Source organism: Netta rufina, assembly GCF_964035555.1.
Source record: "Netta rufina genome assembly, chromosome: 2".
NCBI lineage: Eukaryota > Metazoa > Chordata > Aves > Anseriformes > Anatidae > Netta > Netta rufina.
Genome location: NC_140124.1, coordinates 158,003,808 through 158,026,502, shown reverse-complemented (window position 1 = coordinate 158,026,502; position 22,695 = coordinate 158,003,808). Strand labels below are relative to the sequence as shown.

At 54.0% G+C, this 22,695-nt stretch overlaps 6 protein-coding genes across 6 annotated transcripts; 4 read left to right on the top strand and 2 right to left on the bottom strand.

Annotated features, from left to right (window-relative positions):
• Positions 1 to 3,255: 3,255 nt before the first annotated feature.
• On the top strand, positions 3,256 to 3,576 carry LOC311206837 (feather keratin 1-like; the record flags this gene model as incomplete). The annotated part of the gene is made up of 1 exon (XM_084282587.1): positions 3,256 to 3,576. One exon carries the CDS (start codon positions 3,256 to 3,258, stop codon positions 3,574 to 3,576), a length of 321 nt encoding a protein of 106 aa, XP_084138713.1.
• A 3,676-nt stretch (positions 3,577 to 7,252) lies between these two features.
• On the top strand, positions 7,253 to 7,573 carry LOC311206839 (feather keratin 1-like; the record flags this gene model as incomplete). The annotated part of the gene is made up of 1 exon (XM_084282589.1): positions 7,253 to 7,573. The coding sequence occupies one exon, from the start codon at positions 7,253 to 7,255 to the stop codon at positions 7,571 to 7,573; it is 321 nt and encodes a 106-aa protein (XP_084138715.1).
• A 2,700-nt stretch (positions 7,574 to 10,273) lies between these two features.
• Positions 10,274 to 10,594, bottom strand: LOC311206834 (feather keratin 1-like; the record flags this gene model as incomplete). The annotated part of the gene is made up of 1 exon (XM_084282584.1): positions 10,274 to 10,594. The coding sequence occupies one exon, from the start codon at positions 10,592 to 10,594 to the stop codon at positions 10,274 to 10,276; it is 321 nt and encodes a 106-aa protein (XP_084138710.1).
• A 3,445-nt stretch (positions 10,595 to 14,039) lies between these two features.
• Positions 14,040 to 14,360, top strand: LOC311206123 (feather keratin 1-like; the record flags this gene model as incomplete). The annotated part of the gene is made up of 1 exon (XM_084281333.1): positions 14,040 to 14,360. The coding sequence occupies one exon, from the start codon at positions 14,040 to 14,042 to the stop codon at positions 14,358 to 14,360; it is 321 nt and encodes a 106-aa protein (XP_084137459.1).
• Positions 14,361 to 18,021: 3,661 nt separating this feature from the next.
• Positions 18,022 to 18,342, top strand: LOC311222626 (feather keratin 1-like; the record flags this gene model as incomplete). Its single annotated transcript, XM_084307013.1, has 1 exon — positions 18,022 to 18,342. The coding sequence occupies one exon, from the start codon at positions 18,022 to 18,024 to the stop codon at positions 18,340 to 18,342; it is 321 nt and encodes a 106-aa protein (XP_084163139.1).
• A 2,679-nt stretch (positions 18,343 to 21,021) lies between these two features.
• On the bottom strand, positions 21,022 to 21,342 carry LOC311222408 (feather keratin 1-like; the record flags this gene model as incomplete). Its single annotated transcript, XM_084306680.1, has 1 exon — positions 21,022 to 21,342. The coding sequence occupies one exon, from the start codon at positions 21,340 to 21,342 to the stop codon at positions 21,022 to 21,024; it is 321 nt and encodes a 106-aa protein (XP_084162806.1).
• Between the last annotated feature and the right edge of the window lie 1,353 nt (positions 21,343 to 22,695).

Sequence of the window (22,695 nt, the reverse complement as noted above, 5' to 3'; positions counted from 1 at the left end):
GTTTCTCATATTAAAAACGATGGAAATGCAAAACCTCTGCTTGAGGTCCACTGCTTGACCACTCTCACAGGGAAAAAGGGGTTCCTTCCCTTCCAAAGAAATTGTTTCTCTGTGGCGTCCACTCACCTTTGTCCTGGTAGCAGGCAGTAACTGAATTTAGCCTGAGGTGCTCTTACATGACAATGCCTGGCAAGTAATGAGGTGGGGTGTGTTGTCATTCCCACAACGCTCTGGCGTCCTTTTCTCCTGTTGAGGATGTGTGTCTGTGGCCGTGTCGGCAGCTTTTTAGTGAGAGTGGCTCTCTAAGTGGATCTGCATGAAGCGTACATTTGAGGGCAGTCAGCAGACGCGGCCAAAGCATGGGAGAGGTGGGGTGTCATGAAGTGAGGTCATGGCGTGTCACTCATGCAGTGCTGTTTGCGGCTGCATTGTTGAGAGGAGGGGGCCCCATTTGCTGGCCTCGCCATAATACTGGCTGGTCTGGGCTTCCCAGATGTGCTAGGCACGAGGCACTGGCAGTGGTTTCACGCTCGTTCCCTCCTTGCCATCCTACCCACTCCCTATGCTTGTGTTCATTCCTTGTCTTTCACCTTGGGTGTCCTGCGTCAGTTGGTGGCTTGGTGGCCTTTATGCTTGGAAGGTCCTTTGTGGGAGAAGGGACGCTGTGTGTTTTCTTCTTGTGGCAGCTTGGGGGTGGTCTGGCTCCCTTGTCTTCCTTCCTGCCCATTCGTGATTTGGAACGAGGAGGAGATTCAGCCTGAGCACCTTTCTCTGCGGGTTGAAAACGCCCAGCTCTCTCACCTTCTCTTCATATTGAAGAGGCTCCAGGACCTTCAGCATCTTGGTAGCCCTGCACTGGAATTGCTCCAGCATGTCTGCTTCAACCTTCCCTGGGGCGCCTCAGACTGGACAAAGGACTCCACAAGGGGCCTCACCAGTGCTGAGGAGAGATGACGGAGTGCATTCCTCAGTTTGCTGGCATCGCTCTTCCCCGTGCCCTCCTGGAGCCTGGTGGCCTATTTTACCACAAGGCTGCATTGCTGACTCATCGTCAGCTTGCTCTCCAACAGCAACACAAGGTCCTGCTTGGCGAAGCTGCATGCCCCTGTGTCGGACAACACCATGTCCTCCTGCTCGGCGTTGGTTCTCCTTAGAGGCAGCAATTTGCTATGCCCCTTCTGCAACTTCATGATGTTCCTCTCTGCCCAGTTCTCCAGCCTCTGCACATCTTTCTGAATGGTGCCACGTTCATCACGTGCATCAGTCGCTCCTCCCAGTCTCAGGTCATCTGCAGACTTCCTGCGGGGTGACTCCATCCCATTTCCCACCTCACTAATGAGGATATGGAACAGTGCTGGCCTCACTGCTGAGCCCTGGCCCACACTGCTAGGGCCTTGCCTCCAACACCGCTCTGTGCCACTCAGCACAAGCCTCTGCACCTAAGCAATTTGTCGTTTTTCAGCCCACCTCAGCGTACCTTTATCTAACCCATACTTTGTCTGCTTCTCTTTGAGAGTATTACGAGAGCAACCATCTAAGAAAGCCCTTACTACAGCCTTTACTAATGTTGAGCAGCTGCTACCGCTCTCCCCTCATTCACCAAGCTGGTCACTTAAAGGTAGAGAACACTGGGAAGGGTCCTGCATGAGTTTCAATATGTAAATCCTTGCTGACTACTGCCCATCACATTCTGGTTCTTCATCTGCTCGACAACACTATTCTGGGAGGATTTCCTTTAGAACCTTCCCAGCGACTGAAGTCAGGACAACCAGCCTCTGGTTTCCTAAACCCTTCCTTCTTCACCTTCTTGAACAGAGGAGCGGGGTGAGTCTCTTCCAGCCTTCAGGAGCCTCTCCCACTCACCAGGACCTTTCCAAGAGAATTAGTAGTGGCCTTGCAAGGACACCACACCATGCCCTAAGCATTCCTGCCTTCAATGCAGTAGGCCTCACGGACCATGGCACACCCAGTTGCACAGCCCCCCTTCCTACCTTGCTTCATCTTCCTCAGCAACCAACACTACTCACTTCAGCAGCAAGCCAAATCCACCTCAGCCGAATGGGGACAGGCCTTGCTACTGGGCAGCCATGCCAGGACCACCCATCAACAAGGTGCTCACGGCTGCGGACCTGCGCACCATGCATGCCTCCAACTGCCTGCTGCACGGTACAAACCCTGCGTCTGACCATCAAACCTAGGTAGGGAAAGGGTCTCACCCTTGGACGCTCAGCACCGAACAAGACCCCAAAAGCTCTGCCTCAGTCTCCCTGACAAACCACTGCCCCTCAGCTCAGGGCTTGCAAGCTCTCAACCAGGCCTGAGAGGACAACGTCCTACAGTCGCAAACACCTCTCCTCCGCATGAACAAACAACCACCCCCAAGCTGCAACAAGAAGAAAACACGCAGCCTCCCTTCTCCCACAAAAGGACCTTTCAGGCACAAAGGCCACCAAACCACCGACCGATGAAGCACACCCAAGGTGAAAGAGAAGGAATGAACACAAGCGTAGGGAGAGGGCAGGATGGCAAGAAGGGAACGAGTGTGAAATCAATGCCTGCGCCTCGCGCCCAGCACATCTGGGAAGCCCAGACCAGCCTGCATTATGGTGAGGCCAGCAAATAGGGCCCCCTCCTCACAACAATGCAGCCGCAAACAGCACTGCATGAGTGACACGCCATGACCTCACTTCATGACACCCCACCTCTCCCACGCTTTGGCCACGTCTGCCGACTGCCCTCAAGCACACGCTCCATGCAAAGCCACCCAAAGAGCCACTCTCACTAAAAAGCTGCCGACACGGCCACAGAGATACATCCTCAACAGGAGAAAAGGACAACAGAGCGTTGTGGGAACAACACACCCCGTCTCATTACTTGCCAGGCATTGTCATGTAAGAGCACCTCATACCAACTGCTGTCATGCGCAAAGCGTTTCTTGCCCCAAAGGCACTCAAGGACCAGCATAAAAGCCGGCCCTGTGCCTCGAACCCTCACACACTCCTCCCAACGCCTTCTCCCCTGCGACCAACAAGGTGAGCCTGAAATCCACTCCCATCCTTCGCCCACCAACCAGCCTTATCTCCCTACTCCCTGTCTCCCCCCAACCTCAGCAGCCCTTCTGCCTCCACAAAGCCATGCTCCCGACTACCCAAGGCCTCCCTGCTCCCTTGGCCTCTTCCAGCAGTGCTCCACACACCCCTAACACTCTCCGCCTTCCCAACACCCTCTCTTCCAGGCACCCTCCACACCGCAGACATGTCCTGCTACGACATCTGCCGCCCCTGCGGACCCACCCCGCTGGCTAACAGCTGCAACGAGCCCTGTGTCAGGCAGTGCGAGGACTCCCGCGTTGTCATCCAGCCTCCTGCCGTGCTGGTCACCCTGCCAGGACCCATCCTCAGCTCCTTCCCCCAGAACACCGCCGTTGGATCCTCCGCATCAGCTGCCGTGGGCAGCAACCTCAGCGCCCAGGGAGTGCCCGTCTCCTCCGGCGGCTTTGGAGGCTTTGGCCTTGGAGGCTTTGGCTTCGGAGGCCTGGGCTGCATCAACGGCGGAAGAGCCTGCTACCCCTGCTAAGGACCCACGCCAACACCCCTGACAGCAGACCTCCAGCACTGTGCCCGCCAGCTCTCAGTCTGAGGAAGCTCCTCTGTGCTGCTCATGGCACACAGGCTCACCGGCTGCGTCTCATCATTCCATGGCACAAGAAAGCCAGCAAGGAAGGAAGGGACCAGCCCATGCTGTCAGGAAACATGGCCAACATACCTCCTTCTTTCTTCCTCTTTCACCTTTCCATAGCACTACCACCTACAGCTGTTACTCTCTGCTGCAATGCCTTGCTCACTAGCACAATCCCTCCAGAAACCTGGGGCTGCTCCTACCACGGGGTAGGGAGACCTTGGGGCTCTGGGAAAATCTGCTCTACGCAAGGGACATAGGCTGGTGGTCGCCCTCCAGGCTCCTCAGAATATGCACCTTGACGCTCCCTCTGTTTCATGTTTTCCTCAATAAAATCAATCTGCATCCCATATCCTCAGATGCCTCCTCTTGCTTTCTTCTCCCAACGCTCTTCCAACTTCACCCAACAAAAAGAACAAAGAGCAGGGCTCAAGTGGCCATCAGGGCCCAAGCCTCTTGGTGTTCAAGTAGCCTTTGGACAACGCTCTTACATAGCTCCTTCTCACTACCATGGAAAGACATGATGGGCCACTCAGCAGATAAGGAATTGTGTGCATGGTCACATCTCAAGAGTTGCGCTCAACAGCTCGGTGCCCAGGTGGACACCAGGGAGGAGTGGTGTCCCTCTGGGGTCTCTACTGAGGCCAGTATTATTTAACAGAATTGTCCCTCACACGGACACCACACATATGGGGCGAGACTCACAGAATCACAGAATTGTCGAGGTTGGAAGAGATCTCAAGACCACCTAGCCCAACCTCTGACCTTATTGTAAGTCCTCCACTAAACCATATCGCTAAGTTCAACATCTAAACCTCTTTTAACCTCCAGGGATGGTGACTCCACCACTTCCCTGGGCAGCCCATTCCAATGCCTCACAACCCTCTCAGTAAAGAAGTTCTTCCTAATATCCAACCTAAAACGCCTCAGGCACAACTTTAGCCCGTTCCCCCTTGTTCTGTCACCAGGCACGTGGGAGAATAGACCAACCCCCACCTCGCTACAGCCTGCTTTAATGTACTTATAAAGAGTGATAAGGTCGCCTCTGAGTCTCCTTTTCTCCAGGCTTAACAAACTCAGCTCCCTCAGCCGCTCCTCCTTGGATTTGTTCTCCAGACGCCTCACCAGCTTCGCTGCCCTTCTCTGGACTCTTTCGAGCACCTCCATGTCCTTCTTGTAGCGAGGGGCCCAAAACTGAACACGGTACTCGAGGTGCAGCCTCACCAGAGGCAAGTACAGGGGGACAAACACTTCCCTAGACCTGCTGGCCACACTGCTTCTTATACAAGCCAGGACGCTGTTGGCCTTCTTGGCCACCTAAACACACTGCTGGCTCATATTCAGCCGACTATCAACCAATACTCCCAGGTCCTTATCCGCCTGGCAGCTGTCCACTCATGTCCCAGCTTGTAGCTCTGCTTGGGGTTGTTGTGCCCCAGGTGCAGGACCCGGCACTCGGCCTTGTTGAACCTCATACAGTTGACCTCAGCCCATCGGTCCAGCCTATCCAGATTCTCCTGCAGAGCCTTCCTACCCTCAAGCAGATCAACACACGCACGTAACTTGGTGTCATCTGCGAACTTACTGAGGGTGCACTCACTGCCCTCATGCAGATCATCAAAGAAGATCTTAAAGGGGACCAGCCCCAGTACCGAGGCCCGGGGAATGCTACTAGTGACCGGCCTCCAACTGGATTTGACTCCATTCAGCACGACTCTTTGGGCCCGGCTATCCAGCCAGTTTTTAACTCAACGAAGCGTACGCCAGTCCAAGCCATGATCAGACAGTTTCTTGAGGAGAATGTTGTGGGAAACGGTGTCAAAAGCCTTGCTGAAGTCAAGGTAGACCACGTCCACAGCCTTTCCCTCTTCCACCAAGCGCGTCACTTTGTCATAGAAGGAGATCAGGTTCGTCAAGCAGGACCTGCCTTTCATAAACCCATGCTGACTGGGCCTGATCACCTGGTTGCCCTGTAAGTGCCGCGTGGTGACACCCAAGATAATCTGCTCCATGAGCTTCCCTGGCACTGAGGTCAAACTGACAGGCCTAGAGTTTCCTGGGTCTACCCCCCGGCCCTTCTTGTAGTTGGCCTCACGTTTGCTAGCCACCAGTCGACTGGTAGCTCCCCCGATAGCCAGGACTGTTGATAAATGATGGTAAGCGGCTTGGCCAGCTCCTCCGCAAGTTCTCTCAGTATCCTCGGGTGGATCCCATCTGGCCCCATCTACTTGCGTACATCCAAGTGCCGGAGAAGGTCGCCAACCATTTTCTCATGGATAGGGAGAGCCACATTCTGCTCCCCATCCCCTTCCACCAGCTCAGGGTACTGGGTATCCAGAGAGCAACTGGTTTTGCCGCTAAAGACTGAGGCAAAGAAGGCATGAAGCACCTCCGCCTTTTCCTCATCTTTTGTAACTAAGTTCCCCCTGCATCCAGCAAAGGCTGGAGGTTCTCCTTAGTCCTCCGTTTTGCATTCATGTATTTGTAGAAACATTTTTTGTTGTCTTTGATGGCAGCAACCAGATTGAGCTCCAAATGAGCTTTGCCCTTTCTAATTTTGTCCCTGCACTGCCTCGCAACATCCTTATAGTCCTCCTGAGTGGCCCGCCCTCTTTTCCAAAGACTGTAATCCCTCTTTTTCCTCCTAAACTCAAGCCACAATTCTCTGTAGAGCCATGCCGGCCTTCATCCCAACAGGCTTGTCTTTGGGCACGTGGGGACGGACGCTCCTGCGCCATTAAGATTCCCTTCCTGACGAGCACCCAGCCTTCCTGGACTCCTCTGCCCTTCAGAACCGCCTCCCAAGGGACTCTACCAACCAGTGTCCTGAAAAGTTCAAAGTTGGTCCTCCGGAAGTCCAATCCAATGGTTTTACTGGTCCCCTTCCTAGCTTCTCCAAGAATGGAGAACTCTAGCATTTCCCGGTCACGCTGCCCAAGACAGTTTCCAACCACAACAATGCAGCCGCAAACAGCACCGCACGAGTGACACGCCATGACCTCACTTCATGACACCCCACCTCTCCCATGCTTTGGCCGCGTCTGCTGACTGTCCTCAAACGCACGCTCCATTCAAATCCACCCAAAGAGCCACTCTCACTAAAAAGCTGCCGCCACGGCCACAAAGACACATCCTCAACAGCAGAAAAGGACACCAGAGCATTGTGGGAAAAACAACACACCCCACCTCATTACTTGCCAGGCATTGTCATTTAAGAGCAGCTCACGCAAGGTGTTGTCATGCCAAAAGGTTTCTTGCCCCAAAGGCACTCGGGGACCAGCATAAAAGCCGACCCTGCGCGTAGCACCCTCACACACTCCTCCTGACGCCTTCTCCCCTGCGACCAGCAAGGTGAGCCTGAACCCCACTCCCATCCTTCGCACACCACACCAGCCTTATCTTGCACGCGGCCTCTCTCCCCAGCTTCAGCAGTCTTTCTGCCTCCCCAAAGCCATGCTCCCCACAACCCCAGGCCTCCCCACTCTCTTGGCCTTCCTGATCACTGCTCCTCACACCCCCAACACCCTCCGCCTTCACAACAGCCTCTCTTCCAGGAACCCTCCACAACACAGACATGTCCTGCTACGATATCTGCCGCCCCTGCGGACCCACCCCGCTGGCTAACAGCTGCAACGAGCCCTGTGTCAGGCAGTGCGAGGACTCCCGCGTCGTCATCCAGCCTCCTGCCGTGTTGGTCACCCTGCCAGGACCCATCCTCAGCTCCTTCCCCCAGAACACCGCCGTTGGATCCTCCGCATCAGCTGCCGTGGGCAGCAACCTCAGCGCCCAGGGAGTGCCCATCTCCTCCGGCGGCTTCGGAGGCTTTGGCCTTGGAGGCTTTGGCTTCGGAGGCCTGGGCTGCTTCTCTGGCGGAAGAGCCTGCTACCCCTGCTAAGGACCCACGCCAACACCCCTGACAGCAGCCTCCAACACCATGCCTGCCAGCTCTCAGGCTGAGGACGCTCCTCTGTGCCGCTCATGGCACACGGGCTCACCAGTTGCGGCTCATCATTCCATGGCACAAGAAAGCCAGTAAGCAAGGAAGGGGCCAGCCCTTGCTGTCAGGAAACATGGCCAACATACCTCCTTCTTTCTTCCTCTTTCACCTTTCCGTAGCACCACCACCTACAGCTGCTACTCTCTGCTGCAATGCCTTGCTCACTAGCACAATCCCTCCGGAAACCTTCTGGGGCTGCTCCTACCACGGAGTAGGGACACCTTGGGGCTCTGGGAAAATCTGCTCTACACAAGGGACAAAGGCTGGTGGTCGCCTTCCAGGCTCCTCAGAATATGCACCTTGACGCTCCCTCTGTTTCATGTTTTCCTCAATAAAATCAATCTGCATCCCATATCCTCAGATGCCTCCTCTTGTTTTCTTCTCCCAACGCTCTTCCAACTTCAGCCAACAAAAAGAACAAAAAGCAGGGCTCAAGTGGCCATCAGGGCCCAAGCCGCTTGGTGTTCCAGAAGCATTTGGAAAACCCTCTTACATAGTTCCTTCTCACTACCATGGAAAGACATGATGGGGCACTCAGCAGATAAGGAATTGCGTGCATGGTCACATCTCAAGAGTTGCGCTCAACAGCTTGGTGCCCAGGTGGACACCAGGGAGGAGTGGTGTCCCTCTGGAGTCTCTACTGAGGCTATTCGTATTTAACAGAGTTGTGCTGCACACGGACACCACACGTTTTGTGTGAGACTCCTCGTGGATTGTGTATGCTGCTTTGCGACGTCCCTGACCCACTGGGTCATCAGCTCCATAATCACGGCTGTTTCTCACTGAGTGAGAGTGGCTCTTTAAGTGGATCTGCATGGAGCATACATTTGAGGGCAGTCGGCAGACGCGGCCAAAGCATGGGAGAGGTGGGGTGTCATGAAGTGAGGTCATGGCGTGTCACTCGTGCGGTGCTGTTTGTGGCTTCATTGCTGCGAGGAGGGGGCCCTAGTTGCTGGCCTCACCATAATACTCCCACATTGACAACAGATGCAGCCACAGAATCCCTTCCGTTTGGAAGTAACCTCTGGAGACCATGCACTGCCAGTGCCCTTGTCAAGTACAGGCATCTACAGGAGGCTGTACTGGACCATGTGCAGTTCCTGGGTTTCTCATATTAAAAACGATGGAAATGCAAAACCTCTGCTTGAGGTCCACTGCTTGACCACTCTCACAGGGAAAAAGGGGTTCCTTCCCTTCCAAAGAAATTGTTTCTCTGTGGCGTCCCCTCACCTTTGTCCTGGTAGCAGGCAGTAACTGAATTTAGCCTGGTTCCCTTGTCTTTGTACCCGCCCATCCGGGATTTAGAACAAGGAAGAGATTCAGCCTGAGCACCCTTCTCTGCGGGTTGAAAATGCCCAGCTCTCTTACCTTCTCTTCATATTGAAGAAGCTCCAGGCCTGTACCAGAATTGCAAGGTTGGTGTAAAGTACCAAAATTGCCTTATCTGAACTGTAGCCAGGATGGCAAATAACAGTCAATCATCTTGTGGTCCTATAAATAGTAGTCCTAAGCAAAGAACCCCATGAGCTCTCTAGGCATTGAAAACTCAATCTCTACCTGAGCTGGGACACCTCACAGCATACCCCTGAGGGAAAGTGCATCTCAGGGCCGACTCCTTGAGGACTCAGGTGCAGACAAACACCAACAAGGAAATTAGGGTGAGTAATTCACTCCAGGGGGTATTTTGGAAGTTCGTGACTGAATTTATATACCCCCAAGAACCCTGCAGTAAGTCTCAGCTGAACTTTGCCACTGTTTCTATTGTAGAAAAACCCATTAAAATAATTCTGTTAAATTCTCAGATGATCATAGGTTGATTAAAAGCTGTTAAAAATCATACCATCTATACCTCAAAATAGAAAATAAATCCTAAATTTCTGCTCTATTAAAGCAGTGTAAAATCTAATTCCACGACATGTGCCCAACCCTTAGTGTGGTCATCCATATGTATTGATGATGGGCTGGAAAACCAGCTGGTGCCCACCTGTGTTGTTGGTGATGATATCCTTGAGAGGGGAGGTTCGGTGGGCCTTTACAACCCCACACGATAGCCTATTGAGCAACGAGTTGGTAGTAGGTGAACTGGAAAGAGCATTGGGTTGAAAAAAGGAAGAGGACAAATGTCAGGATGGGATGCAGATAGATTTTATTGAGGGGAAAAAAAAATGAAAGGAAGGAGCCACAATACAAGTGCCAGGGTATGAGGTGCTATTAGAGTGACCACCAGCTGCTCTCCCTTGTCTACAGCACATTTCCGAAGAGAACTGAGAACATCCTGTCCTAATGAGGAGAGTAGCAGAGAGAGTGTCAATCCATGGTGGCATTTGGACTATGAGCCATTCATAGCAGTAGAAAGTAGCAGCTGTAGGTGGTGGTGCTACAGAAAGGAGAAAGAGGAAGAAAGAAGGAGGTATGCTGGCCATGTTTCCTGACAGCATGAGCTGGCTCCTTCCATGCTTGCTTGCTTTGTTGTGTCATAGAATGATGAGCTGCATCTGGTCAGCGTGTGCGCCATGAATAGCACAGAGGAGAGTCTTCAGGCTGAGAGCTGGCTTGCATGATGTTGGAGGCTGCTGTCAGGGGTGTTGGCGTGGGTCCTTAGCAGGGGTAGCAGGCTCTTCCGCCGTTGATGCAGCCCAGGCCTCCGAAGCCAAAGCCTCCAAGGCCAAAGCCTCCGAAGCCGCCGGAGGAGATGGGCACTCCCTGGGCGCTGAGGTTGCTGCCCACAGCAGCTGATGCGGAGGATCCAACGGCGGTGTTCTGGGGGAAGGAGCTGAGGATGGGTCCTGGCAGGGTGACCAGCACAGCAGGAGGCTGGATGACGACGCGGGAGTCCTCGCACTGCCTGACACAGGGCTCGTTGCAGCTGTTAGCCAGCGGGGTGGGTCCGCAGGGGCGGCAGATGTCGTAGCAGGACATGTCTGTGTTGTGGAGGGTGCCTGGAAGAGAGGGTATTGTGAAGGCGGAGAGTGTTAGGGGTGTGTGGAGCACTGCTGGAAGAGGCCAAGGGAGCAGGGAGGCCTTGGGTAGTGGGGAGCATAGCTTTGTGGAGGCAGAAGGGCTGCTGAGGCTGGGGGGATAGTGAGGTGTGGGAGACAAGGCTGGTCAAGTGTGCAAAGGATGGGAGTGGAGTTCAGGCTCACCTTGTTGGTCACAGGGGAGAAGGTGTCAGCAGGAGTGTGTAAGGGTGCTACAAGCAGGGCAGGCTTTTATGCTGGTCCTTGAGTGCCTTTGGGGCAAGAAACCCTTTGCGCATGACAGCATTTGGCGTGAGCTGCACTTACAGGCCAAAGCCTGGCAAGTAATGAGGTGGGGTGTGTTGTCATTCCCACAACGCTCTGGTGTCCTTTTCTCCTGTTGAGGATGTGTCTTTGTGGCCGTGTCGGCAGCTTTTTAGTGAGAGTGGCTCTCTAAGTGGATCTGCATGAAGTGTACATTTGAGGGCAGTCAGCAGACGCGGCCAAAGCATGCGAGAGGTGGGGTGTCATGAAGTGAGGTCATGGCGTGTCACTCACGCGGTGCTGTTTGCAGCTGCATTGTTGCAAGGAGGGGGCCCTATTTGCTGGCCTCGCCATAATACTGGCTGGTGTGGGCTTCCCAGATGTGTTAGGCACGAGGCACTGGCAGTGGTTTCACGCTCGTTCCCTCCTTGCCATCCTACCCACTCCCTACGCTTGTGTTCATTCCTTGTCTTTCACCTTGGATGTGCTTCACCGGTCGGTGGTTTGGTGGCCTTTATGCTTGGAAGGTCCTTTGTGGGAGAAGGGACGTTGTGTGTTTTCTTCTTGTGGCAGCTTGGGGGTGGTCGGGGTCCCTTGTCTTCCTTCCTGCCCATTCGTGATTTAGAACGAGGAGGAGATTCAGCCTGAGCACCTTTCTCTGCGGGTTGAAAACGCCCAGCTCTCTCACCTTCTCCTCATATTGAAGAGGCTCCAGGCCCTTCAGCATCTTGGTAGCCCTGCACTGGAATTGCTCCAGCCTGTCTGCTTCGACCTTCCACTGGGGCGCCTCAAACTGGACAAAGGACTCCACAAGGGGCCTCACCAGTGCTGAGGAGAGATGACGGAGCGCCTTTCTCAGTTTGCTGGCATCGCACTTCCCTGTGTCCTCCTGGAGCCTGGTGGCCTCTTTTGCCGCAAGGCTGCATTGCTGACTCATCGTCAGCTTGCTCTCCAACAGCAACACAAGGTCCTGCTTGGCAAAGCTGCATGCCCCTGTGTCGGACAACACCATGTCCTGCTGCTCGGCGTTAGTTCTCCTTAGAGGCAGCAATTTGCTTTGCCCCTTCTGCAACTTCATGATGTTCCTCTCTGCCCAGTTCTCCAGCCTCTGCACATCTTTCTGAATGGTGCCACGTTCATCACGTGCATCAGTCGCTCCTCCCAATCTCAGGTCATCTGCAGACTTCCTGCGGGGTGACTCCATCCCATTTCCCACCTCACTAATGAGGATATGGAACAGTGCTGGCCTCACTGCTGAGCCCTGGCCCACACTGCTAGGGCCTTGCCTCCAACACCGCTCTGTGCCACTCAGCACAAGCCTCTGCACCTAAGCAATTTGTCGTTTTTCAGCCGACCTCAGCGTACCTTTATCTAACCCATACTTTGTCTGCTTCTCTTTGAGAGTATTACAAGAGCAACCATCTAAGAAAGCCCTTACTACAGCCTTTACTAATGTTGAGCAGCTGCTACCGCTCTCCCCTCATTCACCAAGCTGGTCACTTCAACGTAGAAGACACTAGGAAGGGTCCTGCATGAGTTTCAATATGTAAATCCTTGCTGACTACTGCCCATCACATTCTGGTTCTTCATCTGCTCGACAACACTATTCTGGGAGGATTTCCTTTAGAACCTTCCCAGCGACTGAAGTCAGGCCAACCAGCCTCTGGTTTCCTAAACCCTTCCTTCTTCACCTTCTTGAAAAGAGAAGAGGGGTGAGTCTCTTCCAGCCTTCAGGAGCCTCTCCCACTCACCAGGACCTTTCCAAGAGAATTAGTAGTGGCCTCCCAAGGACACCACACCATGCCCTCAGCATTCCTGCCTTCAATGCAGTAGGCCTCACGGACCATGGCACACCCAGTTGCACAGCCCCCCTTCCTACCTTGCTTCATCTTCCTCAGCAACCAACACTACTCACTTCAGCAGCAAGCCAAATCCACCTCAGCTGAATGGGGACAGGCCTTGCTACTGGGCAGCCATGCCAGGACCACCAATCCACGAGGTGCTCACTGCTGCGGACCTGCGCACCATGCATGCCTCCAACTGCCTGCTGCACGGTACAAACCCTGCGTCTGACCATCAAACCTAGGTAGGGAAAGGGTCTCACCCTTGGATGCTCAGCACCGAACAAGACCCCAAAAGCTCTGCCTCAGTCTCCCTGACAAACCACTGCCCCTCAGCTCAGGGCTTGCAAGCTCTCAACCAGGCCTGAGAGGACAACGTCCTGCTGTTGCAAACACCTCTCCTCCGCATGAACAAACAACCACCCCCAAGCTGCAACAAGAAGAAAACACACAGCCTCCCTTCTCCCACAAGAGGACCTTTCAGGCACAAAGGCCACCAAACCACCGACCAATGAAGCACACCCAAGGTGAAAGAGAAGGAATGAACACAAGCGTAGGGAGAGGGCAGGATGGCAAGAAGGGAACGAGTGTGACATCAATGCCTGCGCCTCGCGCCCAGCACATCTGGGAAGCCCAGACCAGCCTGCATTATGGTGAGGCCAGCAAATAGGGCCCCCTCCTCACAACAATGCAGCCGCAAACAGCACCGCATGAGTGACACGCCATGACGTCACTTCATGACACCCCACCTCTCCCATGCTTTGGCCGCGTCTGCCGACTGTCCTCAAACACACGCTCCATGCAAAGCAACGCAAAGAGCCACTCTCACTTAAAAGCTGCCGACACGGCCACAGAGACACATCCTCAACAGGAGTAAAGGACACCAGAGCGTTGTGGGAACAACACACCCCGTCTCATTACTTGCCAGGCATTGTCATATCAGAGCACCTCATACCAACTGCTGTCATGCGCAAGGCGTTTCTTGCCCCAAAGGCACTCAAGGACCAGCATAAAAGCCGGCCCTGTGCCTCGAACCCTCACACACTCCTCCCAACGCCTTCTCCCCTGCGACCAACAAGGTGAGCCTGAAATCCACTCCCATCCTTCGCCCACCGACCAGCCTTATCTCCCTACTCCCTGTCTCCCCCCATCCTCAGCAGCCCTTCTGCCTCCCCAAAGCCATGCTCCCCACTACCCAAGGCCTCCCTGCTCCCTTGGCCTCTTCCAGCAGTGCTCCACACACCCCTAACACTCTCCGCCTTCACAATACCCTCTCTTCCAGGCACCCTCCACAACACAGACATGTCCTGCTACGACATCTGCCGCCCCTGCGGACCCACCCCGCTGGCTAACAGCTGCAACGAGCCCTGTGTCAGGCAGTGCGAGGACTCCCGCGTCGTCATCCAGCCTCCTGCCGTGCTGGTCACCCTGCCAGGACCCATCCTCAGCTCCTTCCCCCAGAACACCGCCGTTGGATCCTCCGCATCAGCTGCCGTGGGCAGCAACCTCAGCGCCCAGGGAGTGCCCGTCTCCTCCGGCGGCTTCGGAGGCTTTGGCCTTGGAGGCTATGGCTTCGGAGGCCTGGGCTGCTTCAACGGCGGAAGAGCCTGCTACCCCTGCTAAGGACCCACGCCAACACCCCTGACAGCAGCCTCCAACACTGTGCCCGACAGCTCTCTGTCTGAGGACGCTCCCCTGTGCTGCTCATGGCACACAGGCTCACCGGCTGCGTCTCATCATTCCATGGCACAAGAAAGCCAGCAAGCAAGGAAGGGGCCAGCCCTTGCTGTCAGGAAACATGGCCAACATACCTCCTTCTTTCTTCCTCTTTCTCCTTTCCGTAGCACCACCACCTACAGCTGCTACTCTCTGCTGCAATGCCTTGCTCACTAGCACAATCCCTCCGGAAACCTTCTGGGGCTGCTCCTACCACGGGGTAGGGACACCTTGGGGCTCTGGGAAAATCTGCTCTACGCAAGGGACATAGGCTGGTGGTCGCCTTCCAGGCTCCTCAGAATATGCACCTTGACGCTCCCTCTGTTTCATGTTTTCCTCAATAAAATCAATCTGCATCCCATATCCTCAGATGCCTCCTCTTGCTTTCTTCTCCCAACGCTCTTCCAACTTCACCCAACAAGAAGAACAAAGAGCAGGGCTCAAGTGGCCATCAGGGCCCAAGCCTCTTGGTGTTCAAGAAGCATTTGGACAATGCTCTTACATAGCTCCTTCTCACTACCATGGAAAGACATGATGGGGCACTCAGCAGGTAAGGAGTTGTGTGGATGGTCACATCTCAAGAGTTGCGCTCAACAGCTCGGTGCCCAGGTGGACACCAGGGAGGAGTGGTGTCCTTCTGGGGTCTCTACTGAGGCCAGTATTATTTAACAGAATTGTCCCTCACACGGACACCACACATATGGGGCGAGACACACAGAATCACAGAATTGTCGAGGTTGGAAGAGATCTCAAGACCACCTAGTCCAACCTCTGACCTTATTGTAAGTCCTCCACTAAACCATATCGCTAAGTTCAACATCTAAACGTCTTTTAACCTCCAGGGATGGTGGCTCCACCACTTCCCTGGGCAGCCCATTCCAATGCCTCACAACCCTCTCAGTAAAGAAGTTCTTCCTAATATCCAACCTAAAACACCTCTGGCACAACTTTAGCCCGTTCCCCCTTGTTCTGTCACCAGGCACGTGGGAGAATAGACCAACCCCCACCTCGCTACAGCCTGCTTTAATGTAATTATAAAGAGTGATAAGGTTGCCTCTGAGTCTCCTTTTCTCCAGGCTTAACAAACTCAGCTCCCTCAGCCGCTCCTCCTTGGATTTGTTCTCCAGACGCCTCACCAGCTTCGCTGCCCTTCTCTGGACTCTCTCGAGCACCTCCATGTCCTTCTTGTAGCGAGGGGCCCAAAACTGAACACGGTACTCGAGGTGCAGCCTCACCAGAGGCAAGTACAGGGGGACAAACACTTCCCTAGACCTGCTGGCCACACTGCTTCTTATACAAGCCAGGACGCTGTTGGCCTTCTTGGCCACCTAAACACACTGCTGGCTCATATTCAGCCGACTATCAACCAATACTCCCAGGTCCTTCTCCGCCTGGCAGCTGTCCACTCATGTCCCAGCTTGTAGCTCTGCTTGGGGTTGTTGTGCCCCAGGTGCAGGACCCGGCACTTGGCCTTGTTGAACCTCATACAGTTGACCTCAGCCCATCGGTCCAGCCTATCCAGATTCTCTTGCAGAGCCTTCCTACCCTCAAGCAGATCAACACACGCACGTAACTTGGTGTCATCTGCGAACTTACTGAGGGTGCACTCACTGCCCTCATCCAGATCATCAAAGAAGATCTTAAAGGGGACCAGCCCCAGTACCGAGCCCTGGGGAATGCTACTAGTGACCGGCCTCCAACTGGATTTGACTCCATTCAGCAAGACTCTTTGGGCCCGGCTATCCAGCCAGTTTTTAACTCAACGAAGCGTACGCCAGTCCAAGCCATGATGAGACAGTTTCTTGAGGAGAATGTTGTGGGAAACGGTGTCAAAAGCCTTGCAGAAGTCAAGGTAGATGACATCCGCAGCCTTTCCCTCTTCCACCAAGCGCGTCACTTTGTCATAGAAGGAGATCAGGTTCATCAAGCAGGACCTGCCTTTCATAAACCCATGCTGACTGGGCCTGATCACCTGGTTGCCCTGTAAGTGCCGCGTGGTGACACCCAAGATAATCTGCTCCATGAGCTTCCCTGGCACTGAGGTCAAACTGACAGGCCTAGAGTTTCCTGGGTCTGCCCTCCGGCCCTTCTTGTAGTTGGCCTCACGTTTGCTAGCCACCAGTCGACTGGTAGCTCCCCCGATAGCCAGGACTGTTGATAAATGATGGTAAGCGGCTTGGCCAGCTCCTCTGCCAGTTCTCTCAGTATCCTCGGGTGGATCCCATCTGGCCCCATCTACTTGCGTACATCCAAGTGCCGGAGAAGGTCGCCAACCATTTTCTCATGGATAGGGAGAGCCACATTCTGCTCCCCATCCCCTTCCACCAGCTCAGGGTACTGGGTATCCAGAGAGCAACTGGTTTTGTCGCTAAAGACTGAGGCAAAGAAGGCATGAAGCACCTCCGCCTTTTCCTCATCTTTTGTAACTAAGTTCCCCCTGCATCCAGCAAAGGCTGGAGGTTCTCCTTAGTCCTCCGTTTTGCATTCATGTATTTGTAGAAACATTTTTTGTTGTCTATGATGGCAGTAGCCAGATTGATCTCCAAATGAGCTTTGCCCTTTCTAATTTTGTCCCTGCACTGCCTCGCAACATCCTTATAGTCCTCCTGAGTGGCCCGCCCTCTTTTCCAAAGATTGTAATCCCTTTTTTTCCTCCTAAGCTCAAGCCACAATTCTCTGAAGAGCCATGCCGGCCTTCATCCCAACAGGCTTGTCTTTGGGCACGTGGGGACAGACCGCTACTGCGCCATTAAGATTCCCTTCCTGATGAGCGCCCAGCCTTTTTGACTCCTCTGCCCTTCAGAACCGCCTCCCAAGTGTCCTGAAAAGTTCAAAGTCGGTCCTCCGTAAGTCCAATCCAGTGGTTTTACTGGTCCCCTTCCTTGCTTCTCCAAGAATGGAGAATTCTAGCATTTCACGATCACTGCCCAAGACAGTTTCCAACCACAACAATGCAGCCGCAAACAGCACCGCACGAGTGACACGCCATGACCTCACTTCATGACACCCCACCTCTCCCATGCTTTGGCCGCGTCTGCTGACTGTCCTCAAATGCACGCTCCATTCAAATCCACCCAAAGAGCCACTCTTACTAAAAAGCTGCCGCCACGGCCACAAAGACACATCCTCAACAGGAGAAAAGGACACCAGAGCATTGTGGGAAAAACAACACACCCCACCTCATTACTTGCCAGGCATTATCATGTAAGAGCAGCTCACGCAAGGTGTTGTCATGCACAAAGGGTTTCTTGCCCCAAAGGCACTCAAGGACCAGCATAAAAGCCTGCCCTGCTTGTAGCACCCTCACACACTCCTCCCAACGCCTTCTCCCCTGCGACCAGCAAGGTGAGCCTGAACCCCACTCCCATACTTTGCACACCAGACCAGCCTTATCTCGCAAGCGTCCTCTCTCCCCAGCTTCAGCAGTCTTTCTGCCTCCCCAAAGCCATGCTCCCCACAACCCCAGGCCTCCCCACTCTCTTGGCCTTCCTGATCACTGCTCCTCACACCCCCAACACCCTCCGCCTTCACAACAGCCTCTCTTCCAGGAACCCTCCACAACACAGACATGTCCTGCTACGATATCTGCCGCCCCTGCGGACCCACCCCGCTGGCTAACAGCTGCAACGAGCCCTGTGTCAGGCAGTGCGAGGACTCCCGCGTCGTCATCCAGCCTCCTGCCGTGCTGGTCACCCTGCCAGGACCCATCCTCAGCTCCTTCCCCCAGAACACCGCCGTTGGATCCTCCGCATCAGCTGCCGTGGGCAGCAACCTCAGCGCCCAGGGAGTGCCCGTCTCCTCCGGCGGCTTCGGAGGCTTTGGCCTTGGAGGCTTTGGCTTCGGAGGCCTGGGCTGCATCAACGGCGGAAGAGCCTGCTACCCCTGCTAAGGACCCACGCCAACACCCCTGACAGCAGCCTCCAACACTGTGCCTGCCAGCTCTCAGGCTGAGGACGCTCCTCTGTGCTGCTCATGGCACACGGGCTCACCAGTTGCGGCTCATCATTCCATGGCACAAGAAAGCCAGCAAGCAAGGAATGGGCCAGCCCTTGCTGTCAGGAAACATGGCCAACATACCTCCTTCTTTCTTCCTCTTTCTCCTTTCCGTAGCACCACCACCTACAGCTGCTACTCTCTGCTGCAATGCCTTGCTCACTAGCACAATCCCTCCGGAAACCTGGGGCTGCTCCTACAACGGGGTAGGGTGACCTTGGGGCTCGGGGAAAATCTGCAAGGGACATAGGCTGGTGGTCGCCTTCCAGGCTCCTCAGAATATGCACCTTGACGCTCCCTCTGTTTCATGTTTTCCTCAATAAAATCAATCTGCATCCCATATCCTCAGATGCCTCCTCTTGCTTTCTTCTTCCAACTTCACCCGACAAAAAGAACAAAAAGCAGGGCTCAAGTGGCCATCAGGGCCCAAACCTCTTGGTGTTCAAGAAGCATTTGGACAACGTTCTTACATAGCTCCTTCTCACTACCATGGAAAGACATGATGGGCCACTCAGCAGATAAGGAATTGCGTGCATGGTCACATCTCAAGAGTTGCGCTCAACAGCTCGGTGCCCAGGTGGACACCAGGGAGGAGTGGTGTCCCTCTGGGGTCTCTACTGAGGCCATTCGTATTTAACAGAGTTCTCCTGCACACGGACACCACACGTTTTGTGTGAGACTCCTCGTGGATTGTGTATGCTGCTTTGCGACGTCCCTGACCCACTGGGTCATCAGCTCCATAATCACGGCTGTTTCTCACTGAGTGAGAGTGGCTCTTTAAGTGGATCTGCATGGAGCGTACATTTGAGGGCAGTCGGCAGACGCGGCCAAAGCATGGGAGAGGTGGGGTGTCATGAAGTGAGGTCATGGCGTGTCACTCGTGCGGTGCTGTTTGTGGCTTCATTGCTGCGAGGAGGGGGCCCTAGTTGCTGGCCTCACCATAATACTCCCACATTGACAACAGATGCAGCCACAGAATCCCTTCCGTTTGGAAGTAACCTCTGGAGACCATGCACTGCCAGTGCCCTTGTCAAGTACAGGCATCTACAGGAGGCTGTACTGGACCATGTGCAGTTCCTGGGTTTCTCATATTAAAAACGATGGAAATGCAAAACCTCTGCTTGAGGTCCACTGCTTGACCACTCTCACAGGGAAAAAGGGGTTCCTTCCCTTCCAAAGAAATTGTTTCTCTGTGGCGTCCCCTCACCTTTGTCCTGGTAGCAGGCAGTAACTGAATTTAGCCTGGTTCCCTTGTCTTTGTACCCGCCCATCCGGGATTTAGAACAAGGAAGAGATTCAGCCTGAGCACCCTTCTCTGCGGGTTGAAAATGCCCAGCTCTCTTACCTTCTCTTCATATTGAAGAAGCTCCAGGCCTGTACCAGAATTGCAAGGTTGGTGTAAAGTACCAAAATTGCCTTATCTGAACTGTAGCCAGGATGGCAAATAACAGTCAATCATCTTGTGGTCCTATAAATAGTAGTCCTAAGCAAAGAACCCCATGAGCTCTCTAGGCATTGAAAACTCAATCTCTACCTGAGCTGGGACACCTCACAGCATACCCCTGAGGGAAAGTGCATCTCAGGGCTGACTCCTTGAGGACTCAGGTGCAGACAAACACCAACAAGGAAATTAGGGTGAGTAATTCACTCCAGGGGGTATTTTGGAAGTTCGTGACTGAATTTATATACCCCCAAGAACCCTGCAGTAAGTCTCAGCTGAACTTTGCCACTGTTTCTATTGTAGAAAAACCCATTAAAATAATTCTGTTAAATTCTCAGATGATCATAGGTTGATTAAAAGCTGTTAAAAATCATACCATCTATACCTCAAAATAGAAAATAAATCCTAAATTTCTGCTCTATTAAAGCAGTGTAAAATCTAATTCCACGACATGTGCCCAACCCTTAGTGTGGTCATCCATATGTATTGATGATGGGCTGGAAAACCAGCTGGTGCCCACCTGTGTTGTTGGTGATGATATCCTTGAGAGGGGAGGTTCGGTGGGCCTTTACAACCCCACACGATAGCCTATTGAGCAACGAGTTGGTAGTAGGTGAACTGGAAAGAGCATTGGGTTGAAAAAAGGAAGAGGACAAATGTCAGGATGGGATGCAGATAGATTTTATTGAGGGGAAAAAAAAATGAAAGGAAGGAGCCACAATACAAGTGCCAGGGTATGAGGTGCTATTAGAGTGACCACCAGCTGCTCTCCCTTGTCTACAGCACATTTCCGAAGAGAACTGAGAACATCCTGTCCTAATGAGGAGAGTAGCAGAGAGAGTGTCAATCCATGGTGGCATTTGGACTATGAGCCATTCATAGCAGTAGAAAGTAGCAGCTGTAGGTGGTGGTGCTACAGAAAGGAGAAAGAGGAAGAAAGAAGGAGGTATGCTGGCCATGTTTCCTGACAGCATGAGCTGGCTCCTTCCATGCTTGCTTGCTTTGTTGTGTCATAGAATGATGAGCTGCATCTGGTCAGCGTGTGCGCCATGAATAGCACAGAGGAGAGTCTTCAGGCTGAGAGCTGGCTTGCATGATGTTGGAGGCTGCTGTCAGGGGTGTTGGCGTGGGTCCTTAGCAGGGGTAGCAGGCTCTTCCGCCGTTGATGCAGCCCAGGCCTCCGAAGCCAAAGCCTCCAAGGCCAAAGCCTCCGAAGCCGCCGGAGGAGATGGGCACTCCCTGGGCGCTGAGGTTGCTGCCCACAGCAGCTGATGCGGAGGATCCAACGGCGGTGTTCTGGGGGAAGGAGCTGAGGATGGGTCCTGGCAGGGTGACCAGCACAGCAGGAGGCTGGATGACGACGCGGGAGTCCTCGCACTGCCTGACACAGGGCTCGTTGCAGCTGTTAGCCAGCGGGGTGGGTCCGCAGGGGCGGCAGATGTCGTAGCAGGACATGTCTGTGTTGTGGAGGGTGCCTGGAAGAGAGGGTATTGTGAAGGCGGAGAGTGTTAGGGGTGTGTGGAGCACTGCTGGAAGAGGCCAAGGGAGCAGGGAGGCCTTGGGTAGTGGGGAGCATAGCTTTGTGGAGGCAGAAGGGCTGCTGAGGCTGGGGGGATAGTGAGGTGTGGGAGACAAGGCTGGTCAAGTGTGCAAAGGATGGGAGTGGAGTTCAGGCTCACCTTGTTGGTCACAGGGGAGAAGGTGTCAGCAGGAGTGTGTAAGGGTGCTACAAGCAGGGCAGGCTTTTATGCTGGTCCTTGAGTGCCTTTGGGGCAAGAAACCCTTTGCGCATGACAGCATTTGGCGTGAGCTGCACTTACAGGCCAAAGCCTGGCAAGTAATGAGGTGGGGTGTGTTGTCATTCCCACAACGCTCTGGTGTCCTTTTCTCCTGTTGAGGATGTGTCTTTGTGGCCGTGTCGGCAGCTTTTTAGTGAGAGTGGCTCTCTAAGTGGATCTGCATGAAGTGTACATTTGAGGGCAGTCAGCAGACGTGGCCAAAGCATGGGAGAGGTGGGGTGTCATGAAGTGAGGTCATGGCGTGTCACTCGTGCGGTGCTGTTTGCGGCTGCATTGTTGCGAGGAGGGGGCCCCATTTGCTGGCCTCGCCATAATACTGGCTGGTCTGGGCTTCCCAGATGTGCTAGGCACGAGGCACTGGCAGTGGTTTCACGCTCGTTCCCTCCTTGCCATCCTACCCACTCCCTACGCTTGTGTTCATTCCTTGTCTTTCACCTTGGTTTTCTTGCGTCAGTTGTTGGCTTGGTGGCCTTTATGCTTGGAAGGTCCTTTGTGGGAGAAGGGACGTTGTGTGTCTTTTTCTTGTGGCAGCTTGGGGGTGGTCTGGCTCCCTTGTCTTCCTTCCTGCCCATTCTTGATTTAGAACGAGGAGGAGATTCAGCCTGAGCACCTTTCTCTGCGGGTTGAAAACGCCAAGCTCTCTCACCTTCTCCTCATATTGAAGAGGCTCCAGGACCTTCAGCCTCTTGGTTGCAATGCACTGGAATTGCTCCAGCATCTCTGCTTCAACCTTCCTCTGGGGCACCTCAAACTGGACAAAGGACTCCACAAGGGGCCTCACCAGTGCTGAGGAGAGATGACGGAGTGCATTCCTCAGTTTGCTGGCATCGCTCTTCCCCGTGCCCTCCTGGAGCCTGGTGGCCTATTTTGCCGCAAGGCTGCATTGCTGATTCATCGTCAGCTTGCTCTCCAACAGCAACACAAGGTCCTGCTTGGCAAAGCTGCATGCCCCTGTGTCGGACAACACCATGTCCTGCTGCTCGGCGTTAGTTCTCCTTAGAGGCAGCAA